At 38.5% G+C, this 26,344-nt stretch overlaps 1 protein-coding gene across 1 annotated transcript in view; it reads left to right on the top strand.

Moving 5' to 3' along the window:
• Window positions 1–26,344, top strand: part of LOC122559955 (sodium- and chloride-dependent neutral and basic amino acid transporter B(0+)-like) — a 57,139-nt gene that overhangs the window by 3,242 nt on the left and 27,553 nt on the right. The window contains exons 2-5 of the mRNA XM_043710063.1: window positions 12,624–12,780; window positions 21,587–21,727; window positions 22,759–22,987; window positions 24,186–24,311. Coding sequence (XP_043565998.1) covers window positions 12,624–12,780; window positions 21,587–21,727; window positions 22,759–22,987; window positions 24,186–24,311 — 653 coding nt within the window. The remainder of the gene's footprint in view (window positions 1–12,623; window positions 12,781–21,586; window positions 21,728–22,758; window positions 22,988–24,185; window positions 24,312–26,344) is intronic.

Raw genomic sequence — 26,344 nt, 5'->3', positions numbered from 1 at the left:
TTATTCCAAACTACCTGAACCAGATCCCTTTTGGATTTGCAAAAATTGACATTAACCATTCTCTAATTAAATACACTCACAATTGAATATTCCTTCTCCTTTTTCAGAACTATTCTAAACCTGATTTTGACTACTTTTATCTAATTGTTTTCCTGCTGAAAAATACACCACTTCATTCCCAGACCTATATCAAGCACTGCTTCCTTTTTGGTCTTCCACACTTTTATTTTCAAAGTCTATGCACTTGCATCTTTCTGCAATTAACCAGAACATGTATTTCATTCCAGTATTTGATTTTCACTTTTGGAGACATTCATCTTTTCTCTTCTTAATTTTAACCAAACAGATTCTTTTAAATCATTTATTTCCATGTACTGATATCTTTGATTAATACTGTCAACACCATACCCTCACTCACCTTGTATTATTTTCCTCATCTTACAGAATATATTATAACTAGGTATCGTAAGAGACCTTTTCTCCCCTATTTGAATCAGGTCTTTACTGTTGACAGAGTTCCTTGTGACTATCTGTATCTGCAGCTCATCAAGCTAATTTGTCACATACAAGAATAATGGAAATATATTTCAGTAGAAGTTACTTATTGAAACCCCAGTTAGAATTAATATAGTTTTGCTGTCCAAATAAAACTACCTTGTAATTATTTGTTCATAAGATAATTAGTTGGATAAACTGACAAAAAGGTACTGTGCAAGCAAAAACTAAGTAACAGTAATTCCATTGAACTGAGTAATTGATTTTTCCAGCTAAGTAAATGTGTGTGAAAAGATTTGGTGCAAACAAATAAATTACTTCTAACCTAAGTTTCTTTTTTCTCTGTGCATTTTAAGGTGTGGGTATCACTATGGTCTTTGTGTCAGCATTTGTGGCCCTCTACTACAACTGCATCATAGGCTACACTGTGTACTATCTCTTTGCTTCCTTCCAATATCCCTTGCCATGGTCAAACTGCTTTGATTGGTGGGGTGCTGATGAAAGCTGCAGGAATGACGTGAAAGGTATTCTGACGGCTTTTGTTTTTGATTGAATAAAATATTTACTAATTGAATATTTTCCCAGTCCATTTTCCCAGTTTGAGTGAAGAAGATGTAGTAGTTCTAATGGCCATAACTTGAATAAGTAAACAAGAAAAAAGAACAGTACAGCATAGGAACGGGCCCTTCGACCCACCAAGACTTTCTAAATCAAAAATCCTTTTGCCTCCACATAGTCCATGCCCCTTTATTCCCTGCTCATTCATGCATCCATCAAGATTTCTCTAAAACGTTGCTATTGCATCCACCTCCACCACCTTGTCTGGAAGTGCATTCCAGGCACTTACTATCCTTTGTGTAAAAACTTGCCTCTCACATCTCTTTTAAACTTACCCTAACTTAACTTAAACCTATGTCCCCTATTAATTGAGGTCTCTACCATGGATAGACTCGAACTATCCATTCTATTCACGCCTCTCATAATTTTATAAACTTCTATCAGGTTGCCCCTCAGCCTTTGACATTTAAGTGAAAACAAACCAAGTTTGTCCAATCTCTCCTCAGAGCTCTTGCCCTCCAAACCAGGCAATATCCTTGTAAACCATTTCTGTACACTCACCAAAATGTCCACATCTTTCTCGAAGTGTGATGACCAGAACTGAACACAGCATTCCAAATGTGGCCTGACTAAAATTCTATACAGCTGAAACATAATTTGCCAATTTTTATACTCCAAGACTGACTGATGAAGGTGAGCATGAAGGTGCTTTCTTGACCACCTTATTCACTTGTGTTGCCATTTTCAGAGAACTGTGGACCTGAACACTTAGATTCCCCTGACGTTGATGCTACTATTAATTATTACTATTAATTGATTATTTATTAAAGTCAAAAGGAAACAAATTAAGTCAATAGATTTTGGATAGGAGGCTAAGAATTTCTTCTGGGGGAATAATGGCAGGTAAAATGAGTTGGAATTTGTTGATAAAATGCATAAGTAATTAGCTTTTAGATATATGTACATTTCTAATGATTCAATATAAAAATAAAATGTAGTGTCATTTGGACCTCCCTGTAATGTTTACAGTGAACTACTTGAAGAACTAACCTGAAATCTCTTTTAGCCTTTTACACTCTGCTATGTGCTTCATGGTTTTAATTACTGTGTCCCAGTTGAAGGACTTAATGCTTAAATGCATTAACCATATCATTGGTAGTATTGCACCATCTAATAAATGATTAACATATAGATGCATAATTCATTAGGTAGTGATATTTATTTTTTTAACTGGCTTTAACAGACCCAAAGATGTATTTCATGGTACTTACCAAACAAAAAGCATTTCTTGCCTTACTACATTAAAAACCATGGAGAAATTGTAATCATGGCCTAAGGAGGAAGCTAATTGGAAAGAGGTTGAAGACAAAGGAACTTCACATCTTGTATTGGTAGAACAGTCAGTATATCTGACGATTATGGGCATGTGAAATTAACATTTTGTTTTTGGAGAAACTAAGCATATCTGGCAGCATCTGTAGAGAAAGAAGCAGAATTAACATTTTGAATCTGATATGATTTTTTTCTCCAGCAACCCCAGCGATTTGCTTTTACTTTTTTTCCTTTGCTTTATCCAAAGTGAAATGTTTGTCTCTCAAGTGGATTCATGCTGGTACTTGAGATACATAAATAATAGTTGATGTTCTATGTTTGCAAGGCAACAATCTGGTCAGAATGGAGTCTTTACTGAAGTGCCTGTAAGATGGGTTGCAAGATGTGTACCTCATGGTAGAGATCACAAAACTATGGCATTTATACATGTTTTCATTTCAATCTAAATGTTCCTCATTTTTATACCAAAAAATGCATTGTCATGGACATTTGATTTAGCCAATTTATCCTGTATCGACATGACCGTCCTCATGGATTAGTAGTTCATTATTCTCATCAGTCACTGCATGTGTAGTCTTTGAATCTTAATGATATCTGAGCAGTTGTTGGCTGTTCAGCTATGTAATATCCCTACTCTGGAAGAGTGTTATTCCCATGTCATTTGATGTTGTATGGACCCTGCTGAAGTTCATTTTCTGTTGTTGGGTTGCTGTGGATCCTCTTGATGTGGTTGATTTATGGGTCGTGCAGAGTGGTGAGTTCATATTTTCCTGATTTAGCCACCTGTGGTTGAGGAATAGCTTCTCCAGTTGTGTATATATGCTGCAGTTGTGACGGTACATCTGGTCACTCATTCCTGTTGTGTATATTTGAAGTAACAACTACTTCATGTAAGGGCCTAAGTTGCCACTTGGGTGGACATTTGTTGAAAGCATGTAAGGGTTTTTGTCTCTCCACTGAGTCTTGTCAAAATTATATTTGGTTTTTTGTCACAGCACCTTGATAATGTCACTCTCACCTGTTTCGACTTCTGTCTTCAGCATTTGGATGAGATAGTGTAGTTGTTGTGTGACACTAGTCTTTGTACTGGACTACTTTCCATGCCTTTTATATCTGTGTCTTTGCACTTAAGGATTGCCTTGTACACATTGTACTGGATTCACTTGACTTATATGTGATCCCTTTGGCCATATTTGCGGCTGCCTCAGCCTTTCCATTTGACTGGAGATATTTTGGAGAGGTGGTGTTTCGTGTTCAATTTCCAACATCTTTATGAAGCAACTTAGTTATTTACTTGTGAATTCAGGGCCATTGTCACTCACCACAATGTTAGGTTTGCCAGTATGTCTGAAGTGTGTTTTCAGTCATTCCACAATCCCATCGGTATTCATTAAAGTCAGTGGGTCCATCACTCAATAGTGAGAGTACTAGACTACGTTGACACAATAATCAAATCTGTCAGTGTGAAGAGATCTACTCATACCTTCATCCATGGTCTGTCTCAGATGTCATGTATCATCAGCAGCTCTCTAGCTTGCGCAGCTTGAACCTCATTAGAAGCCCTGCACTGGCTGAAGTGGTGCTTGATTTCATTCTTCATGTTTAGTTAGGAGACTACATCTTTGATTAGATTAGATTACTTACAGTGCGGAAACAGGCCCTTCAGCCCAAAAAGTCCACACCGACCCTCTGAAGAGCAACCCACTCAGACCCATTTCCCGACATTTAGCCCGTCACCTAACACTACGGGCAATTTAGCAATGTCCAATTCACCTGACCTGCACATCGTTTTGGACTGTGGGAGGAAACCGAGCACCCGGAGGAAACTCACGCAGACACGGGGAGAATGTGCAAACTCCACACAGTCAGTTGCCTGAGGCAGAACTTGAACCTGGGTCTCTGGCGCTGTGAGGCAGCAGTGCTAATGACTGAGCCACCGTGCTGCCCGGTGATCTTTGTAGATTTGGTTCAGTTCCTTGTGGCTTGTAATATATACAGTTTACCATCTCTCCTGTTAACTCCTTAGGTATATAAATCCTATTTTCCTTGTACAATATGTCACCTTGTGCTGACAATTCATCTTTTTATCAAATATGCTTTTCTAGCAGAGGTGAGACTTTGATGCTTTTGGACCATCCTTTCATCACTACTTCTTGCACCACTTCAATGATTGCATCCTGTTGGGTAGTTTACTTGATTTGAGCAAATTGTTTATCTATTGCATCCTGGATTGACCCCTTCCAAAGTATGGTAAGCTGCTGCTTCTTGTTAGATTTGGAAGATTTTGCACTCTATTGTTACACTCTCTACATTTGTCATTGGGAAGTCTGCTTTTGACAGTATATCAGAGGAACAAAAGCTAACCTTCCTTCCCATCCCCCAACTCCCTCCCCAGCTGCTACCCCTCCCTTCCACTCCTCCCCGCTACCAACCAGATTCATTCCTCCTATTGACCAACCAAGTCGCACCCTCTACCTGTCTTCATCTATCCCCACTGCACCACCCTGTCGCTGCCACCCCCTTTATCTGCAGCTCCCCCTACATCCACCTCCAGTCCTGAAGAAGGGTTCCACCCAAAACATCAACTTCTCCACCTCCTGATGCTGCCTGGCTTGCTGTGTTCTTCCAGCCTCCTGCCTGTCTACTTTGACAGTATATCAGCAATGTACATCTCATTCTCTTGCTTGTGTGTCACATTCAAATGGTCTCCACAACTGGAGTAACATTCTTTGATGACTCATTAGTACAGGTAACCATTTGAGGAAAATGCTTTGAGGCAGCTTGGGATCAGACTCAACTGTCACATTGTCTTTTCCAAATAAGCATTGATGAAAATGTTCATAACCAGATACAATGGCCAGGCACTCTTTTGCAATCTGAGTGTAGCTTAATCTTGTTTGTGTTAATGCTTTGGATGTAAATGCTGCATTAGGGTTGACTAAGGTAGACAAGGTAGGGTCATTTGTGCATGATTGCATGTCAATCCAAACAGTTAATACGATGTAAGTGAGATTCAGAGAAGGTGGAGTAGAATTGATATTATTTTGAATTGATTGGAATATTCTGAGAATTCATATTGCATAAGGAAAGTTTGTCCAACATAGGCTGATTTTCAACAGGCTCATTGCAACGTAATACCTGGAAATGATAATGAATTGGATTACATGTAGAAAAGCAGCAAAGGAAGTAGCAAACCTACAATATGATACATATTACAAATGTGGAAAATGTAATCTTTCCATGTTTAAAAAGCCACATTTTTCATTCTAGTGGCAAAACAATCATGATTCATAATAAATCATCACCATTGAGATCTTCCCTGATGGTGAAGGCCATCATGTCAATGGACAAAGCAAGTGTAAAATGTCTGTAAAAGCAGAAAAAACTGTAGATGCTGGAAATCAGAAACAAAAACAGAAATTGCTGGTAAAGCTCAGCAGGGGTCTGGCAGCATCTGTAGGGAGAAAGCAGTGTTAATATTTTGGGTCCAGTGACCCTTCTTCAGTATGAAATATTTGTACCTATTTGCTGTTCAGTCTAGACCCACTCCTGAAGTCCCACCAGACACCAGTCATCAATTGGATTCACTATAGCTCAAAGTGAACAGCAAAAAGAATGAACCCAGACAATATCCTGGCTGTAGTGCTGAAGACCTGGATGTCAGAATAAAACACACTCAAAAATCTATTAAGAGAAGTGTCATTTAATTCAAATAAGAAAAAAAAAACTAACATAAAAGTCTTTTTAATTGTTTATTTGTATAAATCATTCAACAGATGTTGCAATTCTACCATCAAAATGAGATTAAGGCATTTGAACATAAATTTCTTTAAGCAAATCATGATGATTAACAATTCTAATTCTAATAATCCATTAAACTATGGAATATTCAGTTGATCTGTCAGTAAATCACTAGACGCACCATTAGTAATGGTTCATAAGATATATTTCATATCCTGTTGTACTGGTGACTGGCATAGTATTCACCCAAGAGAGTGAGTGAATTTGAATTGAAATGATAACCAAAGGTGCATTGAGCTGAATGATATTCAGATTGTTTTAGTTTTGGCTGACCTGTTACTCCATGAATTCTTACAAGTCTAGCACATATATGCAACACAGAAATAATCAAGCCATTTGCTCATTGCTTAAATGTAGTGTTTAGGATTCCATTTATTCTTATTGGATCACATGATTGGATAGACAAAGTTAAACACTATTACACAAGTTTAATTAAAATGAATCCATATAGTTATATTTTAAAAATAAAGTAGAAAATAATTGGAATATACTCTTAGTGAAACAGATCTTTATTGTATATCAATCTGCTATGTTGTTTGCTCCTTTAATTGAAACAGAATACTTGATTTTTTGGGTAAGTGTTTTTAATGTTTAAGTTTCATACTTCCTATAATAGTGTGTTAAGTACAAATATGGATCATTCAGAATGAGATTATACTGCCTTCTGATGGTGCAGTTTGGCACTGGACGCCCACAAATCATGCAACATGCCTTATAATTTTGATACACTATTTTTTCTCAGCATTAAAGCTTCTAATGCTGTAAGTAAAGATGTGAACAAATTGTTTAAAGACATTAATTTAATTTATTTTCTATATTGACTTCTGTCCTTTGCCTTCATTTAAAATGTTGCCTGATGGATGAAACTTTTCCCATGCACATGTCTGCACATAATTGAAGAGGAAAGTTTCCATAGATTTCCTTTCTGTAGAATTTGATAAAGAAACCAAGATAATCAGTGTAAAATTACTTCCGTTGTCTTGATATTCATTACAAGATTTGGTTTGAGTGGGCGAATTTTAAAAGCTGTAAATTTTACATAAGAATCATATCCACCTCAAATCTGCCCATTTCCAATTAAAATGCAAAAAGATTGTAACCACCTGAATGGAAATCCCTTTAAAATAATAAATTTCCATCAGATAAAATTTCTAATGAGTTGGGTTTATAGGGCCCTGTAATTCCAACCCTCTCCAAGCAACGTCGGTAGCTGCCTTGAACTCTGGCTGGCATACAGAGATATTTCATAGGTCGAGGCCTTCTTTGTTTCAGAGTGAAATTTAAATCTCTACTTGGATGGTAGTCCCATGCTAGAGAGCTGCTGGACAATTTGATTGGTGTCAGCTCTGTTATTCCAATAGCCCTAGTGAAAATGCTGGGACTATAGATAGTCCCCAAGAAAAAAACTGATGGAACCCGGAATCAAAGCTAAGTCTGGATTTTTGACGAGCTTGGCTGGCAGACCTTGGGAGAGTGGCAGTGCTTGGGAAACCGCTGGTGGAGATTTAAAGGGATATGACCTTGTGGGGAGGGTGTTGTTTCTAATGGGCACAGGTGAACCCTTCTCCACTAGCTGCAAAAGTACCCTTCCCACCTGTTCTAAAATCTACATATGGAACTCTTCAGGCCTTTTCACTTTGTCTCCACCTTCCCCTGCTGCATTTCAATTAGTCACACAGGCAGAATGAGGTCTTTAAAACCGAAGGCTTCGATCAACTTAAGTCTAGATTAGAGTAGTGTTAGAAAAGCACAGCAGGTCAGGCAGCATCCGAGGTGTAGGAAAATCATCAGCCAGAGCAGCCTTGACATCTTTTTCAGTTCACCATATTACAGAACACAGACAAGAAGATGGGGTGAAGGCCATTCACATTATTTTTATGAGTCCTCCAATTTCGGAAATATTAGCAAGTGACTACAAAATCAAGTCCATGGTATTTTTCATGAAAGGTTGACTGACAATAGCTCTGTTGTAGCTTCTGAGTTGAAAAAAGCTTAGGAACATGCATTCAATTGCAAGGAAATTTGTTTCTCATTGTAGTCAATTCCATGTTTCACAGAAGTAAACAGCCCTCTGCTTTTCTTGATTTGTAATTATTATGTTGCCAGGTGGAAAATTAGACCTACATTTTTATCAATTATATCAGCCATGCTTTTAATATTCTCATAATTTAAACTGGAGGACCTTTTATGTAAAGTATTTTAAGAGTCCTGAGCATATAATTCAGACTGTTAGTTCAATGCTGTACTGACAGCATGCTACACTTTCAGAGGTGCAAAGTGCAAATGGGGTATAAAACTAAGATTGTTCCTTCCATCTTGGGTGACTATAAAATATTCCAATGTGATATTCAAAGTTAGGTGAAGTACTGGTTGGGAATTAAGGACTAGGAAGAATTAATTGATGGAAGTTTGATAACATTAAACCTAATTTTACCATTGGCTAATCTTCGTATAAATTAAAACTGTATTAAGATAATTGATAAAAAAAGAACTTGAGTATTGATGAAAGAAAGATACATTTTATCAAAGCCTTTCATTTTCCACTCAAGTCAAGACACAAGAATACCAATAAAAGGGAATGCCAGCATTCTATACAGTAAGAGAGGAGATTGCTGATTGGTTACCTGATTATTAGAGGTGCTGCCATGGTGAGTGCAGCAGATAATGATGACTGGGGTCGAGAGTGTGGTGCTGGAAAAGCACAGCCAGTCAGGCAGCATCCGAGGAGCAGGATTGCCAGTTAATGGCCAGGATTTATTTAATTTTCAAACCAGGAGGGTTAATTTTAATTGGTTAGAAAATTTTCCAGAGAAATTAAGTAAGTTGCTGCTAACTTGTAGTTGAGTTGAATTGGGCACAACATGTGCACACAGAACAAGAAATTTGTATCAATATCTATAGCTTCTAGTACACACATTTTTTTTCCTTTTAATGGTATTCTCGAGAATTCTCCCTAAGGTGAAAAGCTTTGAAAACATATGGAATAATCAAGCAAAATTAAACATTTTAACTGAAGGCTCATTTTAAATTTTTTTGACTAATTATAACATAAAATAAAATTTGTTTATAATACCTACTACAGATCTTCCCTGCAATTTTACACGGGCTGGTATATGCACAAATGACACTGAAATCCACGTTACTCAAAGTTCGAGTGAACAATACTGGGTGTAAGTAAAATGGCTCAATAACTACATTGTAAGATTTCATTTGTTGTGAACTTAATCAAAGTAATATGCTGTTTAATCATTTTTAAGGTGTATTTTAAGTATGTAGAACAAAATGACTAAATGTAATGAAACTTCCATTGTAAAAGTGGAGGCAACAGCCTGGTGATATTATCACTGGGCTGTTAATCTAGTGGCTTGGGGAATGCTCTCGGGACCTAGGTTCAAATTCTGCTGTAGCAGATCAAGTCATAGAGATGTACAGCATGGAAACAGACCTTTGGTGCAACTCATCCATGCCAACCAGGTATCCTAATCTAGTCCCATTTGCCAGCACCTGGCCCATGTCCCTCTAAACCCTTGTTATTCATATGCCCATCCAGATGCCTTTTAAATGCTGCAATTGTATCAGCCTCCACCACATCCTCTGGCAGCTCATTCCATACATGCACCAGCCTCGTGTGAAAAAGTTGCCCCTTAAGTCCCTTTTATATCTTTCCCCTCTCACCATAAACCTATGGCCTCTAGTTCTGGACTCTCCCAGCCTAGGGAAAAGTATTTGTCTATTTATCCTATCCATGCCCCTCATGAATTTATAAACCTCCATAAGGTCACCCCTCAGCCTCCGATGCTCCAGGGAAAACGGCCCCCGCCCATTCAGCCTCTCCCTATAGCTCAAATCCTCCAACCTGGCAATATCCTTGTCAATCTTTTCTGAACCTTTCAAGTTTCACAACATCCTTCTTTTAAGAAGGAGACCAGAACTGGTGCGCAATATTCCAAATGTGGCCTAACCAATGTCATGTACAGCCACAACCTTAGCCTCCTAAGTTCTATACTTAATGCTCTGACTAATAAAGGAAAGCATACCAAACGCCTTCTTCACTATCCTATCTCACTGCAACTCTACTTTCAAGAAACTATAAACCACCACTCCAAAGTCTCTTTGTTCAGCAACACTGCCTAGGACCTCATCATTAAGTGTATAAGTCCTGCCCTGATTCGCTTTTCCAAAATGCAGCACCTCGCATTTTTGTAAATTAAACTCCACCTGCCACTCCTCAGCCCATTGGCCCATCTGATCAAGATCCCGTTGTAATCTGAGGTAACCTTCTTTGCTGTCCACTACACCTCAAATTTTGGTGTCATTTGCGAACTTACTAACTATATCTCATATGTTAACATCCAAATCATTTATATAAATGATGAAAAACAGTCGACCCAGCACCGATCCTTGTGGCACAAACTAGTCACAGGTCTCGAGTCTGAAAAGCAACCCTCCACCATCACCATCTGTCTTCTACCTTTGAGCCAATTCTATATCCAAATCGCTAGTTCTCCCTGTATTCCATGAGATCTAACCTTGCTAACCGGTCTCCCATGAGGAACCTTGTTGAACGCCTTACTGAAATCCATATAGATCACATCTATCGCTCTGCCTCATCAATCCTGGTGGAATTAAGAATCTAATGATGACCATGAATATATTATCAATTGTTGGAAAAATCCACCTGGTTTACTAATGTCCTTTAGGGAAGGAAACTGCCAACCTTATATGATCTGCCCTGCATGTGAACTCCAGACACACAACATTGTAGTTGACTCTTGAACTATCCCATAGGAAATTAGAGATGGACAATAAATGCTGGTCTAAAGCAATGCCCTCAGCCCAGGAATGAATTAAAATAGTGAGTGATTTTGAACAAATATTTGAATTTAAAAAATTGTATTCATACAGCAAAGCTCTTGACGAGTAAGGTCCTGTTTGCTTGTCCATGTTTTGTGAATTTGCTGATGTTACTGTATATCATTTCATCCATAAGTCCAATCATTTTTCATCTGTGGTTTTAAAAATGGAAAGAAAGGAAATATTCCTTTAAGTAGAAACTATGAACACTGTACATGTATCACAGGGTACAAATTTGCATTCTGCCTTTTGCAGAAATAATTATTGAGTTTTTTGAAAAACATAACCCCTATGAATATTGAAACTTGCCTGTATATTTCAAATGTTTTTCTTGTTTTAAAGAGGTCTCATTATTAGTGCTTTTGAAAATCAAAACAGTAAATTGAACATCTGCTTCATTTCTTTCTTTCTACTTCAATATATTGTACTGATGGAAGAGTCATAGATTCACAGAGATGTACAGCATGGAAACAGACCCTTCAGTCTAACCCGTCCATGCCGACCAGATATCTCAACCCAATCTAGTCCCACTTGCCAGCACCAGGCCCATATCCCTCCAAACCCTTCCCATTCATATACCCATCCAAATGCCTCTTAAATGTTGCAATTGTACCAGAATGAATTGGACAGAATTGTATTGTCCATCAATTTGACAGATGTAAATTAGCAAATAGATCATGATTTCTACCATTAACAATACTTGATAACTCCACCTAAAAAAAAGCTCCTCAAAGAAACATTTTCAAAATAAATCACCAGCATTACCAGATTTCATCAGCGTTAAGAGAGAAAGTGCCAAACTTTAGACTAATTAAAACCTTCATAAGGAATTAACCAAAGTTTGCTAAGGAAGAAGGTTAGGAATCTGCTTGTTTTACTTAGAGGTTGGTGAATGATTTATGAGTTTTTTTTAGATTAGAGAAAGGAAGGATGGGTTTGAATGATGAAGCTTTCATATTCAGGCATGTTTTATAGAAGTAGCAGTACTAATGTGTTAAATGTAAGATTTAAAAAAAATAACAAGAATCAAATTAATAGTAAATTCAATTTAGATTTTGTAACAACTACATCACATTTGAGGGGAAATTTTGACATACTTGAAATAACAGAAGTCTGGTAATCCAGTGGCCTAGACTAATGCTCAAGCAGCAACAGTTCAGATGCTGTACCTCTCATTCTGAACTGATGACAAATGATGAAGTGGAAATTTAATTCGTAAATTGTGATTATAAATGTGTCTGTAATGGTGAACATGAAACAATAAGTAATTGTTGCAATAGTCCAGCTCACATACTCATTTCCTATAGGAAATGAAATTTGCCATCCTTACCCAGTCTATTCTAATGTGACTGCAGACACATAGTAACGTGGTTAACTTTTAACTGTCCTCTGAAATTGTATAGCATGCTACTCAGTTTAATTGTAATTATGAGTGGTCAGCATCACCCAAATACCATGAAAGAGGAAAGAACACAAATTCTAAAAAAAGTAGCAATTATCTTTCAAACACAATTGAGCAAAATCTTTATACTATATAATGAGTGTTTTTACTAGAAAATGTGTGATGGGTAATATCCTTACAGTTGGATATTTGTCATTTTACTTAGTAAAGCAGTTTTGCAACGTACAAATTCCATTGACGAGACTGGTGAAATAGTCTGGTATTTAGCCCTTTCCTTGCTTCTGGCATGGCTGATAACTGGGTTGGCGCTCTGTCAAGGAATCAGATCTTCAGGAAAGGTAAACATGTTTAGCAAAACAGAATTAGAATTTTGCTAAGAAGGTGTGGATTCTTGTGCCAATACTTCTAGTTTATTGACAAAACAGTTCCCTTTCTTTCTGTACCTTTTAGATTTCTTGTCTCGCTGTACCTCTCATTCTCCAATCCTTTGCTTTCCTTCCTGAGTTCTTGTACTATTCTGTCCAGCTAGTGTTTGTTACCTCTGAATGTTCACAAATCTCTTCTTAATATATGTCCATATGTTTTCCTATAAATCTCTCATTTCTTGATGTTTTGCTGTTAGATCCCTAGCCACTCAGTCAAATGCTTAGTGTGATCCGACTTAAGGAATCTGTATTCATGAGTCTGGAAGAACACCTAGCCAGTCACCCCATGAATGAATATATTTGAAAGGAAGCAGCTACTGGCAACTGTCAGATGCAGTGGATTCTACATTGATCATTTCCTCTGTCTATGGTGTGTATGAGACAATGATGAAGAAAGACAAAACTAATTGTTTTGTTGAATCTTGATTCTTTTCTCTTTCTTGTGACCAGATCATTGGCCTGTTTTGTGTTATAGTTTGTGGCTTTTAGATAACATGCTAAAAGACACAGCTGTTTCATGGCTGGGAGTGCTTTTTTTTAGGAGATTCATGTTCACATTTACCTAATGTAGGCAGTCAAAGTTTTGTAGCAAATTTCTAATGGTTTATTGAGTTTGTTAAGAAGCAGCAGTTTAAATACAATATATTAGTTCATTGGATAAAGAAAGTATACAACCATGAAAATTGAGAATGTCTCACTGATCCCAAAGTCATTCTGTAGAATAGAAGAGTAGAGGTAGTATTCTCGCATGTCCCAGGTGTCTTGCAGTCTTTTGGTGAGAGCCATCATTGTTCATCACTTGGACTGATGTAGGGGACCTACTGGTCTTCCTTCATGAAGGTGATGGCTCATAAATTTCTTTCCTCATCTATCTCTTTTAATAGACTTTACTTTGAGCACTGTCCATCTCTGCTGTGTCAGTCTCCTCTGGGCCAGTGACCATGGGCAGCTGCTGTTGATGCCAAGATGATCTCTGTCTCCTTGAAAGTTAGTCTTCATTCCTTCTAAAAACAAAACCTTCTTCTTTTCAAAAATACTGCACTCATAAATGTGTAGCATGATGCTCAAAAAATCTTTGTTTACAAGATTAGAGAATACTGGAGAATCAGCCAATCTGGCAGCATATATGGAGAGAAATAGAGGTAATGTTTTGAGTTTGATATGACTCTTCTTTAGAACTGCAGAAGTACAGAACTTTTGTTTATGCTGATAGAGGTTAGGTACTACTCAAACACCATTAGATGAAGTCTCATACTGCACAGGTATTACCAGTAGGGAATAATGAGTTAACATAGGTTTAAGGAGATATGAAAATCCAACAGGAATAATGAGCCATATTGGCATGACCTCATGATGTTGGGTAAAACACCTACCTGTATATGATTTTCATGGACTAATAAAAGTGACAGGAGCTCCATATGAAATTTATCCCTAACCTTATGCCATTGATTTAAAGACTAGAAATATTATTATTATACTTGGCCCACTATAACTATTTTGTCAGTTTTGAAATAGTCTTTTGAATATGTGCATAAATTAGCCTAATGTTTCATTTTTTTGTTCTAAATTGTTATGAAGATGTCAGTGAGCTATACCTTTTAAGAGTTAAAAGTTAGCAGTGACAGCACCAAGTGTTCTCAAAAAGACACAACGTAACATGTGCTCCAGCTACTGGGGTAGCTGGTTGTCTGGAAATGACAAAAAACAGATTCAAAATATACAAGATGGAGGACGGGAAAAATTTCTGGCTGGAACAGGCTGCTCCTTTTTTGAGGTATTTTAGGTGTTGGAGATGATTTCCTCAAATTCCAGGAGCAGCAATTACTGTTTTATGTGTTGTTGCATTGTTTTGGAGCTGGGGAGAAAAAAAGCAGTCAGAACAACAGCACTTTTAAAAGGGAGAGGAACAGACAAAGGCAGCACATGATGTGTGCAGGGAAGAGAGAGAGAAAGAAACCCACACTGCTAACAACACAGCAGTGAACCTGCGCAGTTACTGCCTTTGCTGTTTGAATTCATGTATCGCTGGACATCGGAGTGTGTCTGGGAAAATTAGCAAACAGTGAAATTCACAACTGATCTTGGAGGAACCTGTTTAGGAGAGGTCACAGCACAGAAACAGATAAATAAATAGTTTTAAGTGTAGCCTTGCTATAAGTCTGCAGTGGTGAGTAGAGTGGGTTCTTTCTTGCTTATATGTTTTATGTGAGATATGTCTCTAGATTAAACCTAAAAATATAAGCCATAAGTATCAAGTTAGCCTGGAGTAGTGTTTTGTAGAGGAATAAGACAGTGCTATTTTCTGGGACTGCAGATTGGAAGAAGCAAAAATGGCCCTTAGTAGAGTGATATGTTCTTCTTGTCAGATGTAGGAGATTAGAGAGAGTTTATTGCAGAATTATATCTGCAATAAATGCCATTGGTTGCGAATCCTGTCAGATTCGCCCCCTTCCCACCCTACTTGATTAAAGCCTCCCGAGCAGCTCTAGCAAATCTCCCTTACAGTATAATAGTCCCCTTCCAATTCAGTTGCAATACGTCCTTCTTGTACAGGTCACTTCTACCCCATTCACCAGCTCCTCAGCCATGCATTCATCTGCTTTATCCTCCTATTCCTGCCCTCACTAGCTCACAGCATTGGGAGTAATCCAGATATTACTACTCTCGAGGACCTCCTTTTTAAATTCCTGCCTAACTCTCTATATTGTCCCTCCAGAATGTCATCCTTTTCCCTTCCTATGCTGTTGGTTACAATGTGTACAATGACCTCCTGTTCCCTCTCCCCATTGAGAACATTCTCACCCTCTCTGAGACATCTTTAATCCTGGCACCAGGGAAGCAACACACCATTCTGATTTTTCACTGCTGGGCACAGAAATATCTGCCGTGAATCAGACTAGAAAGTTTTGTTTCATAAATCTTAATTGGGAGTTTTATCGGACTAGTATTATAGAAGGGAAGGTAACAGATAGGTTAGCATATGGAATTGTAAATAGTTGTTAGTTGATTATACACATGAGCAAAACCAATGTAGTGTACAAAATCCCATGCAAGGACTGCACAAAACACTACATAGGACAAACAGGAAGACAGCTAACGATCCGCATCCATGAACACCAACTAGCCACGAAATGACATGACCAGCTATCCTTAGTAGCCACACACTCAGATGACAAGCAACAGGAGTTCGACTGGGACAACACTACTATTATAGGACAAGCCAAACAGGGAACAGCCAGGGAATTCCTAGAGACATGACACTCATCCACTCATTCAATCAACAAGCACATCCACCTGGACCCAATGTACTGGCCACTACAGCGGACAGCTGGAACTGACAACCGGAAGCGGCAGATACAAATCACTATAAATGCCGGAGGAAAGATCACAGAAGCGCTTCACAAGAGGCTCCCAAGCACTGAGGATGTCACCTAGACAGGGGACGAAACGTTTGCAACAGAAATTCCCAGCTCGGCAAACAGAACCACAACATTGATTATATTCTGTTCTACTTTCAGAAATAATGTTAATTTTTATTTTTAATAGTCTTTGGCCATACGATTTTTTACAGATTAGCTCACAGGATGAATCTTTTCTGTGTTACTGGTTATAAATTAAGCAGGAGGGTTTATCCCATGTCATAACAGCTTGGGGGCTCTGGAATCCACCGAGTCCTAAGAATTGAAGCATCTCTTTCTTCAAGGTTGGTCATGGAAATTCCTCGATAGCCTTCATCTTTTTGTTCCATGGAGTCAACCTTCAACCTTCAAGTGTTACGTCCCAAGAACGTCATCTCTGCTTTCACGAATTCTGTTTTATTTAGTTTATCACCAGTTTTGTTTCTTGTAGTCATTCAAAGCGCTCTGCCAACTGTACCATGTGATCTTTCCAGGATTTATTAAAGATCACTACATCGTCCAAACAGACTGCAGAGTTTGTTAACCCAGCGACAACTCTGTTCATGAGTCTTTGTAATGTGGTGGGTGCTTTATTCATTCCAAAGGTCATCACTTTAAACTGATATAGCCCATTTGGGGTTACAAACGCAGAAATTTCTTTTGCCAACTCTGATAAAGGTACCTGCCAATAACCACGCATTAAGTCCAGCTTGGTGATGTAACTGGCTTGTCTGACTTGCTTGATACAGTCCTCCAATCTAGGAATTGGATGAGAGTCCGATTTTGTAACGGCGTTGACCTTCCTTTAATCCATGCAGAATCATTGAGTCCTGTCTGGTTAGGGAACTAAGATGATCGGCGAACTCCACTCGCTCTGGCTTGGCTCGATGATGTCCTCATCGAGCATGGGCTCCACCTCCATCTGGACTTGTCTGGCTTTGAAAGGATCAAGCCGATAGGACTGTTGCTTTATTAGAGCAGTATTCCCTATGTCTCCATCATGTATAATAGCATTAGTCCTCCCTATCTGATTCTTACATCTGTCCTTGTACTGCAGTAACAAATCTTTCAACTGTGTTCTATGCCCTGGGAAAGATAGCTTACTAACCTATCTCACGCCTCAAGGACGTCTTCATTTTTTAATATATTTTGAGGCACATCAAAATCCACATCATCTGGATTTGATTCCTCGCTCTACAGGGCAGTAACTAACACCTGTTTCTCCAGTTCTTTCTCTCTAGTATAATATGGTTTCAGCATGTTCACATGACAAACTCGATATCTCTTTTTTCTATCTGGCATCTTTACTAGATAAGTCACCTGACTCAACTTTGTCTCAATTTGATCAGGACCACGAAACCTGGCTTTGAAAGGATCTTCTATCACTGGTAAAAGTATAAACATGTTATCCCCGGGGGAAAACGTCAGAGTCTTACAGCTTTTGTCTGCCACCTGCTTCACTCTACACTGTGCCCTCTTTAGATGCTGTTTAGCTAACTCACCTATCGATTTAGTCTCTCCCTCACCTCTGATACACAATCTAAGTGTGAGATCTCTGACTTTGGTTCTGTCAAATTTTCTTTAATTAATTTCAAAGGGCCTCTCACTTCATGACTGAATATTAACTCAAAAGGAGTAAACTGAATAGGTTCATTTGGGGCATCTCTAATGGCAACCAATACGAATGGGATACCATTATCCCAATCATTTGGGTAATCCTGACAGTACTCTCAACATGGTCTTCAAGGTCTGATGCCATCTTTCTAAAGCTCCGTGGGATTCAGGATGATGCACACTGGATTTAAAGTGCTGTATACCGAAGCTATCCATAACCTCCATAAACAGCCTAGCAGTAAAATTTGACCCTTGGTCCGACTGAATCTCTCTGGGTAGCCCATACCCTGTGAAGAAAGCTACTAACACCTCTACTACCCTTTTTGCTTTAATACTCCATAATGGAATTGCCTCCGGAAATCTGGTAGACACAATCATTATGGTTAACAAGTACTAGTTCCCACTTTTAGTTCTCAGGAGGGGACCTACACAATCAATTATAACTCGTATAAAAGGTTCTTCAAATGCGTGAATCGGCAACAAAGGTGCTGGTTTTATTACGCCTATGGTTTACGTACCATTTGGCATGTTTGACATGTAAGGCAAAAGTTAACCACATCCTCGTGCATTCCAGGCCAATAAAAATGTTTTTGTACCTTAGCCTGAGTCTTTCGTACCCCTAAGTGACCTCCTACTGGTAATCCATCTGCTACCCATTACACTTCCTGTCTTTATGCTACCAGCAACACAATCTGGTGCACTTTAGCCCATTTCTCCTCTGCACTAACCTGCCATGGTCTCCACTTCCACCTTAGGATTCTACCTTTCAGATAATAACCCTCCGGAATATTCTCTGCCTCCTTCACAGAGTACGCACCCACATATATATTTTTTATCGTCCTGTCTTGCTGTTGACAAGCCTTTCAGGACTAAACACATCTGTCTGACCCTCTGCCTGTTCAGATTTTTCCTGCACCATTACTTCAAACAGGGTATCAGCTAACTGAACCTCATCTCCTTCATCTTTCTCTTTACTTTTAGCTTTGTGCTGTGACTTGTGATAGTGGGATCTGGTTACCACACAGTTTAGGAGAATACCGAGGATATTTCTGTTTTTAATTCCTCAGTTTTTTGGTCTTCCTTGGGCTTCTCCACAACAAGGGATGTCACTCCCACCTTGGATCCTGCCATATCATTCCCAAGATCAAACTGAATTCCTGGAACTGACACTCTGTCAATCACTCCCACTGTAATTTCCCTGGTCTTAAACTGGCACTCCAACCTGATCTTACATAGGGGAAGCCAAATTTCTGTCCATCTATCCCATAAATTACCACACTCTCTGGTAGCAAATCAGAAAGAGTGCATATTCGCTCATCCCTTACTATCAGTGATTGGTTAGATCCTGTATCTCTCAAAATTATGACTTCTTGTCCTTCTCCCACTGTTTTTTCTGCATAAACTTTACCCACAGAGGCGAATTATTTATTGAGATCAGGTACTAACTCCATACCCAGCCCTGCCTAGGCTGTGCATTCTCCTGCAGCTCCTCAGCTCTTCACTAATGCCATTGACTTAGCTTCTTTTACCACATCTTTTCCCACAGTGCCTTTCTTTAACAACCAGCACTGTGTCTTTATATGTCCCACTTCACCACAGTGGAAACACCTGAGGCCTTCCACCTCTTTTCCACCTTCCTGGGCTTCTTTTTTTATTCTGTGGTAAATTATTACCAGTATTCTCTACTCTTGGTTTCATAACATAGGATAACCCCTTCTCCCAACTTCTATCCCTCATAGCTGGAAGCTACACCAACATGTACTCATCTGCTAATTCTGCTGCCCTTCTCACTTACTAAACTTTCTGTTCCTCCAAGCAAATTCTTACCATCTCTGCAAGTGAGTTTTTAAACTCCTCCAGCAGAATAATGTCTCTTACAGCCTCAAGAGATTTTATCTATTTAGAAGTACGTATCCATCAATCAAAATGACTGTTTAATTCTTTTAAACTCAACATAAGTCTGACTTGGTTCCACCTTTGTGTTTTTGAACAGCTGCCTATATGCTTTTGGTGCCAATTCAGTAGCACTTAAAATAGCCTGTTTAACCTCTTCATAATCTCTTGACCACTCATCTGACAGTGCAGCAAATACCTATCAGTATAGTTCTGCCTATCAGTACAGTCTGAACTAGCATTACCGATAAATCCTCGGACCATTCCATCTGCCAGCCAATATTTCAACTGAATTCAAGAAGGGTTCAACATCTTTCTCATCAAAATGTGGCAGAGTTTTGACATATTTATCACTACCTTCTCTTTTAAACTCCACCCTGCTAACTTGACTTTGCTGACTAAGCCACAGCTTCTCAAGTTCAAATTCTCTCTCTGTTTCTCTCTCTTCTCGCTCTCTTTCTCTCTCCCTTTCTTCGCTCTCCCTTTGCTCAGCTAATAACCTCCTCCTCTCTCTCTCTTTGTTTATCTTCTAACTCCATTTTCCTTAATTGTAATTTACATTTTTCTACCTCCATTACACTTCTCTATTTCTCTGACACACTTAAGTGTTTGGGTAACTCCTTTACAATTTCAACTTTACCTTTGTCCTTGGTTAAACCCAAATCTAACTTATTTGCTAATTCTAAATTTATGGCCTTTTTCTTTCCTTCTAAACTTTCTTGGCAAATTTGAGAATCATCTTCAAATCCCAGAACCTCTTTTGCAATTTTAAGAGCCATTTCTCTCACTTTTAATTTAATCAACCAGAAGTCACCGAAAATAAACAAATTGCCTCACCTATGTTGAAGATCTAGGGCACTAACATGCAAGTGTTTAAATCTGCAGGGATACCCAAAGCTACTCAAATCTCTCTAAACCAGTTCAAATCATGGACCCAAGCCCCCAAACTGTTACAACATGGGGTAAACCCTCCTGCTTAATTTAAAACCAGCAACACAGAAAAGATTTATCCTGTGCAGTAATTTGTAAAACTTTGAGTGGCCAAGGACTATTTAAAGGAAAAATTAACAGCTTTATTTCTTAAAGTATAACAGAATAATTGACTAACAACTATGTATAAGTCCTTACCCTAACCTATCTTTTACTTTCCCTTCTATAATATTAGTCTGATAAAACTCCCAATTAAGATTTACAAAACAACATTTCTTATCTCAAAACCAGGCAGCTTTTGATTCTTCTGTTTGGATCTTCCTGTGTCTTTTCTTTTTCTTAGGGATTCCTGCATCACAGGTTACTGATCAGTAAAGGTACTTTTAAGAGAGCTATTTTTTAACGCAGTTTTTACATGTTGGTAGCTGGGCAGTTCTCTCCTAATTGTTCAATTTTTCCCGGTCTTCTATACCAGAGCATCAGATTGTGCATTGGCTTTTAAGATTGTCAATACGCTCAGTTCAAACTTGATTGGAAATTGGTATTTTTTCAGGGTATAATTTAAACTGATTGGCCTAATTCAAATCTGTTTTTTGTCATTTCCTAGCAACCAGCTACCCCAGTAGCTGGAGCACATGTTACATTGTGTCTTATTGAGAACACTTGGTGCTGTCACTGCTAGCTTTTAACTCTCTTAATAACAAAGCATTAATGTTATGTAAACTTTGCAACTCTATAAATGTGTTCTATTTAACCTCTGTGCATTATTACAATTATATTGGCTTGAAATATAATTTGATTCACTTTTCAAAACTGTAAATTTTATACAACTTATTAGATCAACAGGATGGTAAGGAAGCTTAAGAGTTTATTTTTCTGGTTAGGTAGTTTATTTCACTGCAACATGTCCTTACCTGCTTATACTTATGCTAATGATTCGAGGAGCTACGCTGGAAGGAGCCAGGAATGGAATTGAGTACTATATTGGAAGACAATCAGACTTCTCAAAATTGACTGAAGCTGAGGTCAGCATATCAAAATCATCTGTAGATTTCATCTATACTTTTGAAACACTTATATGTTTTGTATTATTTTTCTGTGCTATTTTTGCACATATAACTTGTAAACTTCACATTTCAGTCAATCTAATTTACCTTAGTTACATATAGTATACCTTTTGTCTCAGTTACTTGTCACCTTTCTTTGTGAGCTCTTCTCTACATTAGCCTGGATTTGTTGCTCATGGTTTTATTACCTATTATGCAATACTTCATACGTAGTGTTAAATTTGATGTTACTAATTGTTTGACCCCAAAGACTGTGGACTGGAGTTTGAAGTTTGATATAGCTTGTGTGTTCAAGTTTGGAAATTTTCAGGGAAAATTACAGGAACAAAAACTAAGGTATAAAAAAAAACAAGCAGTTGGAAGAAAGAAATCTGAAGAGGGTCAGCGGACTGAAAGTAAATGGCGCACATGTCTGACTTTACTCATCTATCAGATATTTTCTAATCAACCTGCTCAGGGATGTTATGACACACCTCTGCAGCAGGTGGAACTTGAACCCAGGTCTCTCTGATTATAAGGTAGGGACATTCACTTTACACTACAAGACTCCTTTTATTTCCCTGCTGGATATTTGTAATCAAGCTGCTCAAAAGTAATAGTGCATACATCTCAAACAGGTGGGACCTGAACCCAGGCTTTCTGGCTTAGTGGTAGAGATGCTACTGCTGCACCACAACAGCCCTTTTATTTCTCTGCCATCCATTATATTAAAATCCCATGCAATCACTTCAGTTAAGCAAGTGAGAAATCAATATTGAAAGCAGAAAGTATCCAGGTTTTGTGTCTTGTGTTTAATACACTGAAAGGCTAAGATGAAGTATCTTACAATTTGCAAAGGCAGTAATGATTAGAAATAGTCCATTCAGAATGAATAAATCCCGCTATTAATCTATTTCTTAATTATGAATTAAAATAATTTGTCCTGATAAACAGGAAAGAGCATGTCTAGGTTGTTTCAATTCTAATTTATCGTATCTTGCATTCATCAGGTTTGGAAAGATGCCGCAACACAAATATTCTATTCTACTGCGGTGGCGCTGGGGGCTATAACTGCACTATCATCTTACAACAGATTCAACAATGATTGTTACAAAGATGCAGTCATTATCTCTTTTGTTAATTGTAGCACAAGTCTGTTTGCTGGATTTGCCATCTTTGCTATCCTTGGGCACATGGCTTATGTTCAGGATAAGTCTGTTCAAGAAATTGTGGAATCAGGTAACTTTTTTGGAATCAATATACTGGATTGGGGTGGGGCAAGGTTTCTGCAAGAATTCCCTAACTGGACCACCATAACTACAGCACAAAAGCTGTGGAAGATATTCAACAGTCTCACACAGAATTTTTGCCAGCCAACCACTGAAGTTACACGTGTATTTGTGTTTGTAACAGTTTTGAAAAAGAATTACATTTAGTAATGAAGGGCTAAAAATACATGGTGTTTCAAGGTTTCAACCTACAGAAGCCACCTTTCAAATTTATTTGCAGATCCAAACAAGCCAGGGAGCAGGGACTGTTACAATTTGATATCATTCTGATAGCTCATGAACAATCTGTTGCATAACCAGATAAAAGTTTTCTTTGGTTTACATGTCGATTGAGCTTTATTGGAATGTAAACCCTTTTGGTTTGAAAGCAACCACTGCAGATGCCAAACATACTCAGTGGGTTCAGTAGTACCAGTTGACAATAAAGAGAAATAAAGTTCTAACACAAAATCTTATGTTGAAATGTTAACTTTGTTTCTCTGTTCATGGATGCCAGTTGGATTTCTGTCTTTTTCCAGCATTTTTTTGTTTTACCCTGGTCTGTAATTACCACTGGGAGGGGAACTGATGGGGTAGTGATGTTCCCATTCATATTTTGCCTTGTTATTTTGAGTGATAAAGACTGTGGTTTTGGAAATTGTTGTCAAAAGAGGCTTGGCAAGTTGTTACAGTGCATTGTACTTCCTGGTCTCTGACATGTTCTAGTAGCCAGTTTTTAAAGGCTGATTTAGTTAACTTGCTGGTGAGAATCAACCCCCAGGATATTGACAGTAGGAGACTCAATGATGGTAATGACCCACATTCCTGATGAAGGGCTTATGCCCGAAACAGGGACTCCCCTGCCCCTTGGATACTGCCTGACCTGCTGTGCTTTTCTAGCACCACACTGTTTGACTCTGATCTCAAACATCCACAGTGCTCACATTCTCCTCCTCAATGGTGGTAATGTCTGTAAATGTCAAGGGAGGTGTCTAATTTCTCATATATTGGAAATGGTCTCTGGCTGTTGAGTGTTGCAAATGTGACTTATCAACTCAAGACTGAATATTGTCCAGAAGAGCTGATTTCTGTTTTAAATAAATAATTGTTTACACCTTTCTGTCTCTTAAGCATTGTTAATGATGCCATATCACTTGTTTATGGTTTAGGTTTTGGTTTAGTTTTTATTGCCTACCCAGATGCACTTGGACTCCTGCCAGTATCATCATTCTGGTCTATAATATTTTTCTTAATGCTTCTTACGCTGGGAATAGACAGTCAGTTTGCAATGATGGGTAAGAAAAATAACATTTCATTTTCGTCTACTCCTTTCAATCTTTATGAAAGGAAACTATATAATCCGGTTTTGTGACATTTTTTAAACTTAAATTATCTTTTCGCTGCATGTCTTGTCTTTATTTGTCTTCACATGTTAAAATGTATTTTCCACCTATTAAAATTGTCAGGCTAAGTTTTATGCAAATGGAAATAGATTGTCTCAGTATTGAACATTATTAGATCTTAAAATCTAAAAGAACAATTGCATAGCGTATACTGGGAAATTGGTCAATTTCAGAGACAATTCTGTAAACATATCAATCATAGAAAGATATCTTAAAGCACTTCATATTTATGGGAAACATAACGGCCGTGAGAAGAAGCAACAGGGAGTAGAGAATGGGAAAGATTATATTTGAGCAATAAATGCATGGTGAAGAGAAAGTAGAGATTCTTGAAATAAAAGGGAGAAAGAGAACACAACAGAGGAATCAGGTAATACATTTCCAGTGAACATGAGCTATAAGCATAAATGTCAACATCTTGGAGCACGGGGATTTACATGTAGATGGTGGGGGTCAAAAGCAGAGGAGTTCAACATTGAACACACCAACTGCTAAATTCTATTTCAGTGCTTTAATCTGCAAGCATATACTTTCCATTCTGACTTGGAAATATATCACTGTTGCTGGGTCAAAATCCTGGAAATTCCTCCCTAAGGGCATGATGAATCAACCTACAGCACATGTTTAAAAATCACACAACACCAGGTTATAAACCAACAGGTTTATTTGGAAGTGCAAGCTTTCAGAACGCTGCTCCTTCATCAGGTAACTAGTAGGGCAGGATCATAAGGTAGAATTTATAGCAAAAGATCACAGTGTCATGCAATGAAAACAATATATTGAACAAACCTAGATTGCTGTTAAATCTTTTATCTTTTAGAATGGGTTGCAGGTTTCGGTTCATTAATATGTAAATCCCAGAACTTCTTTTAAGTCACACACTCGAGGTAACTTAAGGTTTTATTAAAAAAAGCGTGACATCTCAGCTCAGATAATGTATTAAAGGTGTGAAGTTAGAATCTGTCCATATCCTAATCTTGAGTCAGACTGGTTCTACTTCTAAAGTATGAATTTATGAAATGTTATATGGATTGACTGCCTGCATTGACTGCCTGCAGTTTGTGTGGCTTTTTGAGCAAAAGTAGAATATATCTGCAAATACAATTCTGCAAATGCCAATTTCCCCCATAGACGTGTGTGTGTGTGTGTGTGTGTGTGTGTGTGTGTGTGTAGTGGGGTCACCTGCCATGTGACATGAGACCTTCCTCATGGCTACTGAATTTGGCTATGAGCCCCTGCTCAGCCACTCTGTTGTTGTGAAACCCGAAGTCCGCTTGGAGGATGGTCACCCGAAGATCCGAGGCCCAATGTCCCTGACCGCTGAAGTGTTCCCTGACTGGGAGGGAAGACTCCTGCCTGGTGATTGTTGTGCGGTGTCCATTTATCTGTTGTCGTAGTGCCTGCTTGGTCTCGCCAATGTACCATGCCTCAGGCATCCTTGCCTGCAGTATATGAGATAGACAATGTTGGCCAAGTCACATGAGTACCTGCTGTGTACATGGTGTGTGGTGTCCCCATGCGTAATGATGGTATCCATGTCGGCACTCTGACCCATCTTGCAGAGGTTGCCATGACAGGGTTGTACAGTGTTGTGGTCGATGTTGTCCTGAAGGCTGGGCAGTTTGCTGCAACAATGGTCTGTTTAAGGTTTGGCGGTTGTTTAAAGGCAAGAAGTGGAGGTGTAGGGAAGGTCTTGGCGAGGTGCTCACCCTCACTGATAATGTGTTGTAGGCTGTGAAGAACATGGCGTAGCTTCTCTGCTCCCAGGAAGTACTGGACAACAAAGAGTACTCTATCAGTTGCATCCTGTATCTGTCTCCTGAGGAGGTCATTACAGTTTCTAGCTGTGGCACGTCAGAAATGGTGATTGATGAGTTGACCATCGAACCTTATTCTTATGAGGGTATCCTTCAGCACCTCCAGTT

Source organism: Chiloscyllium plagiosum, chromosome 20 (assembly GCF_004010195.1).
Source record: "Chiloscyllium plagiosum isolate BGI_BamShark_2017 chromosome 20, ASM401019v2, whole genome shotgun sequence".
Taxonomy (NCBI): domain Eukaryota; kingdom Metazoa; phylum Chordata; class Chondrichthyes; order Orectolobiformes; family Hemiscylliidae; genus Chiloscyllium; species Chiloscyllium plagiosum.
Note: the sequence above shows the minus strand (reverse complement) of the source record. Positions and strands in the feature narration are given on the sequence as shown.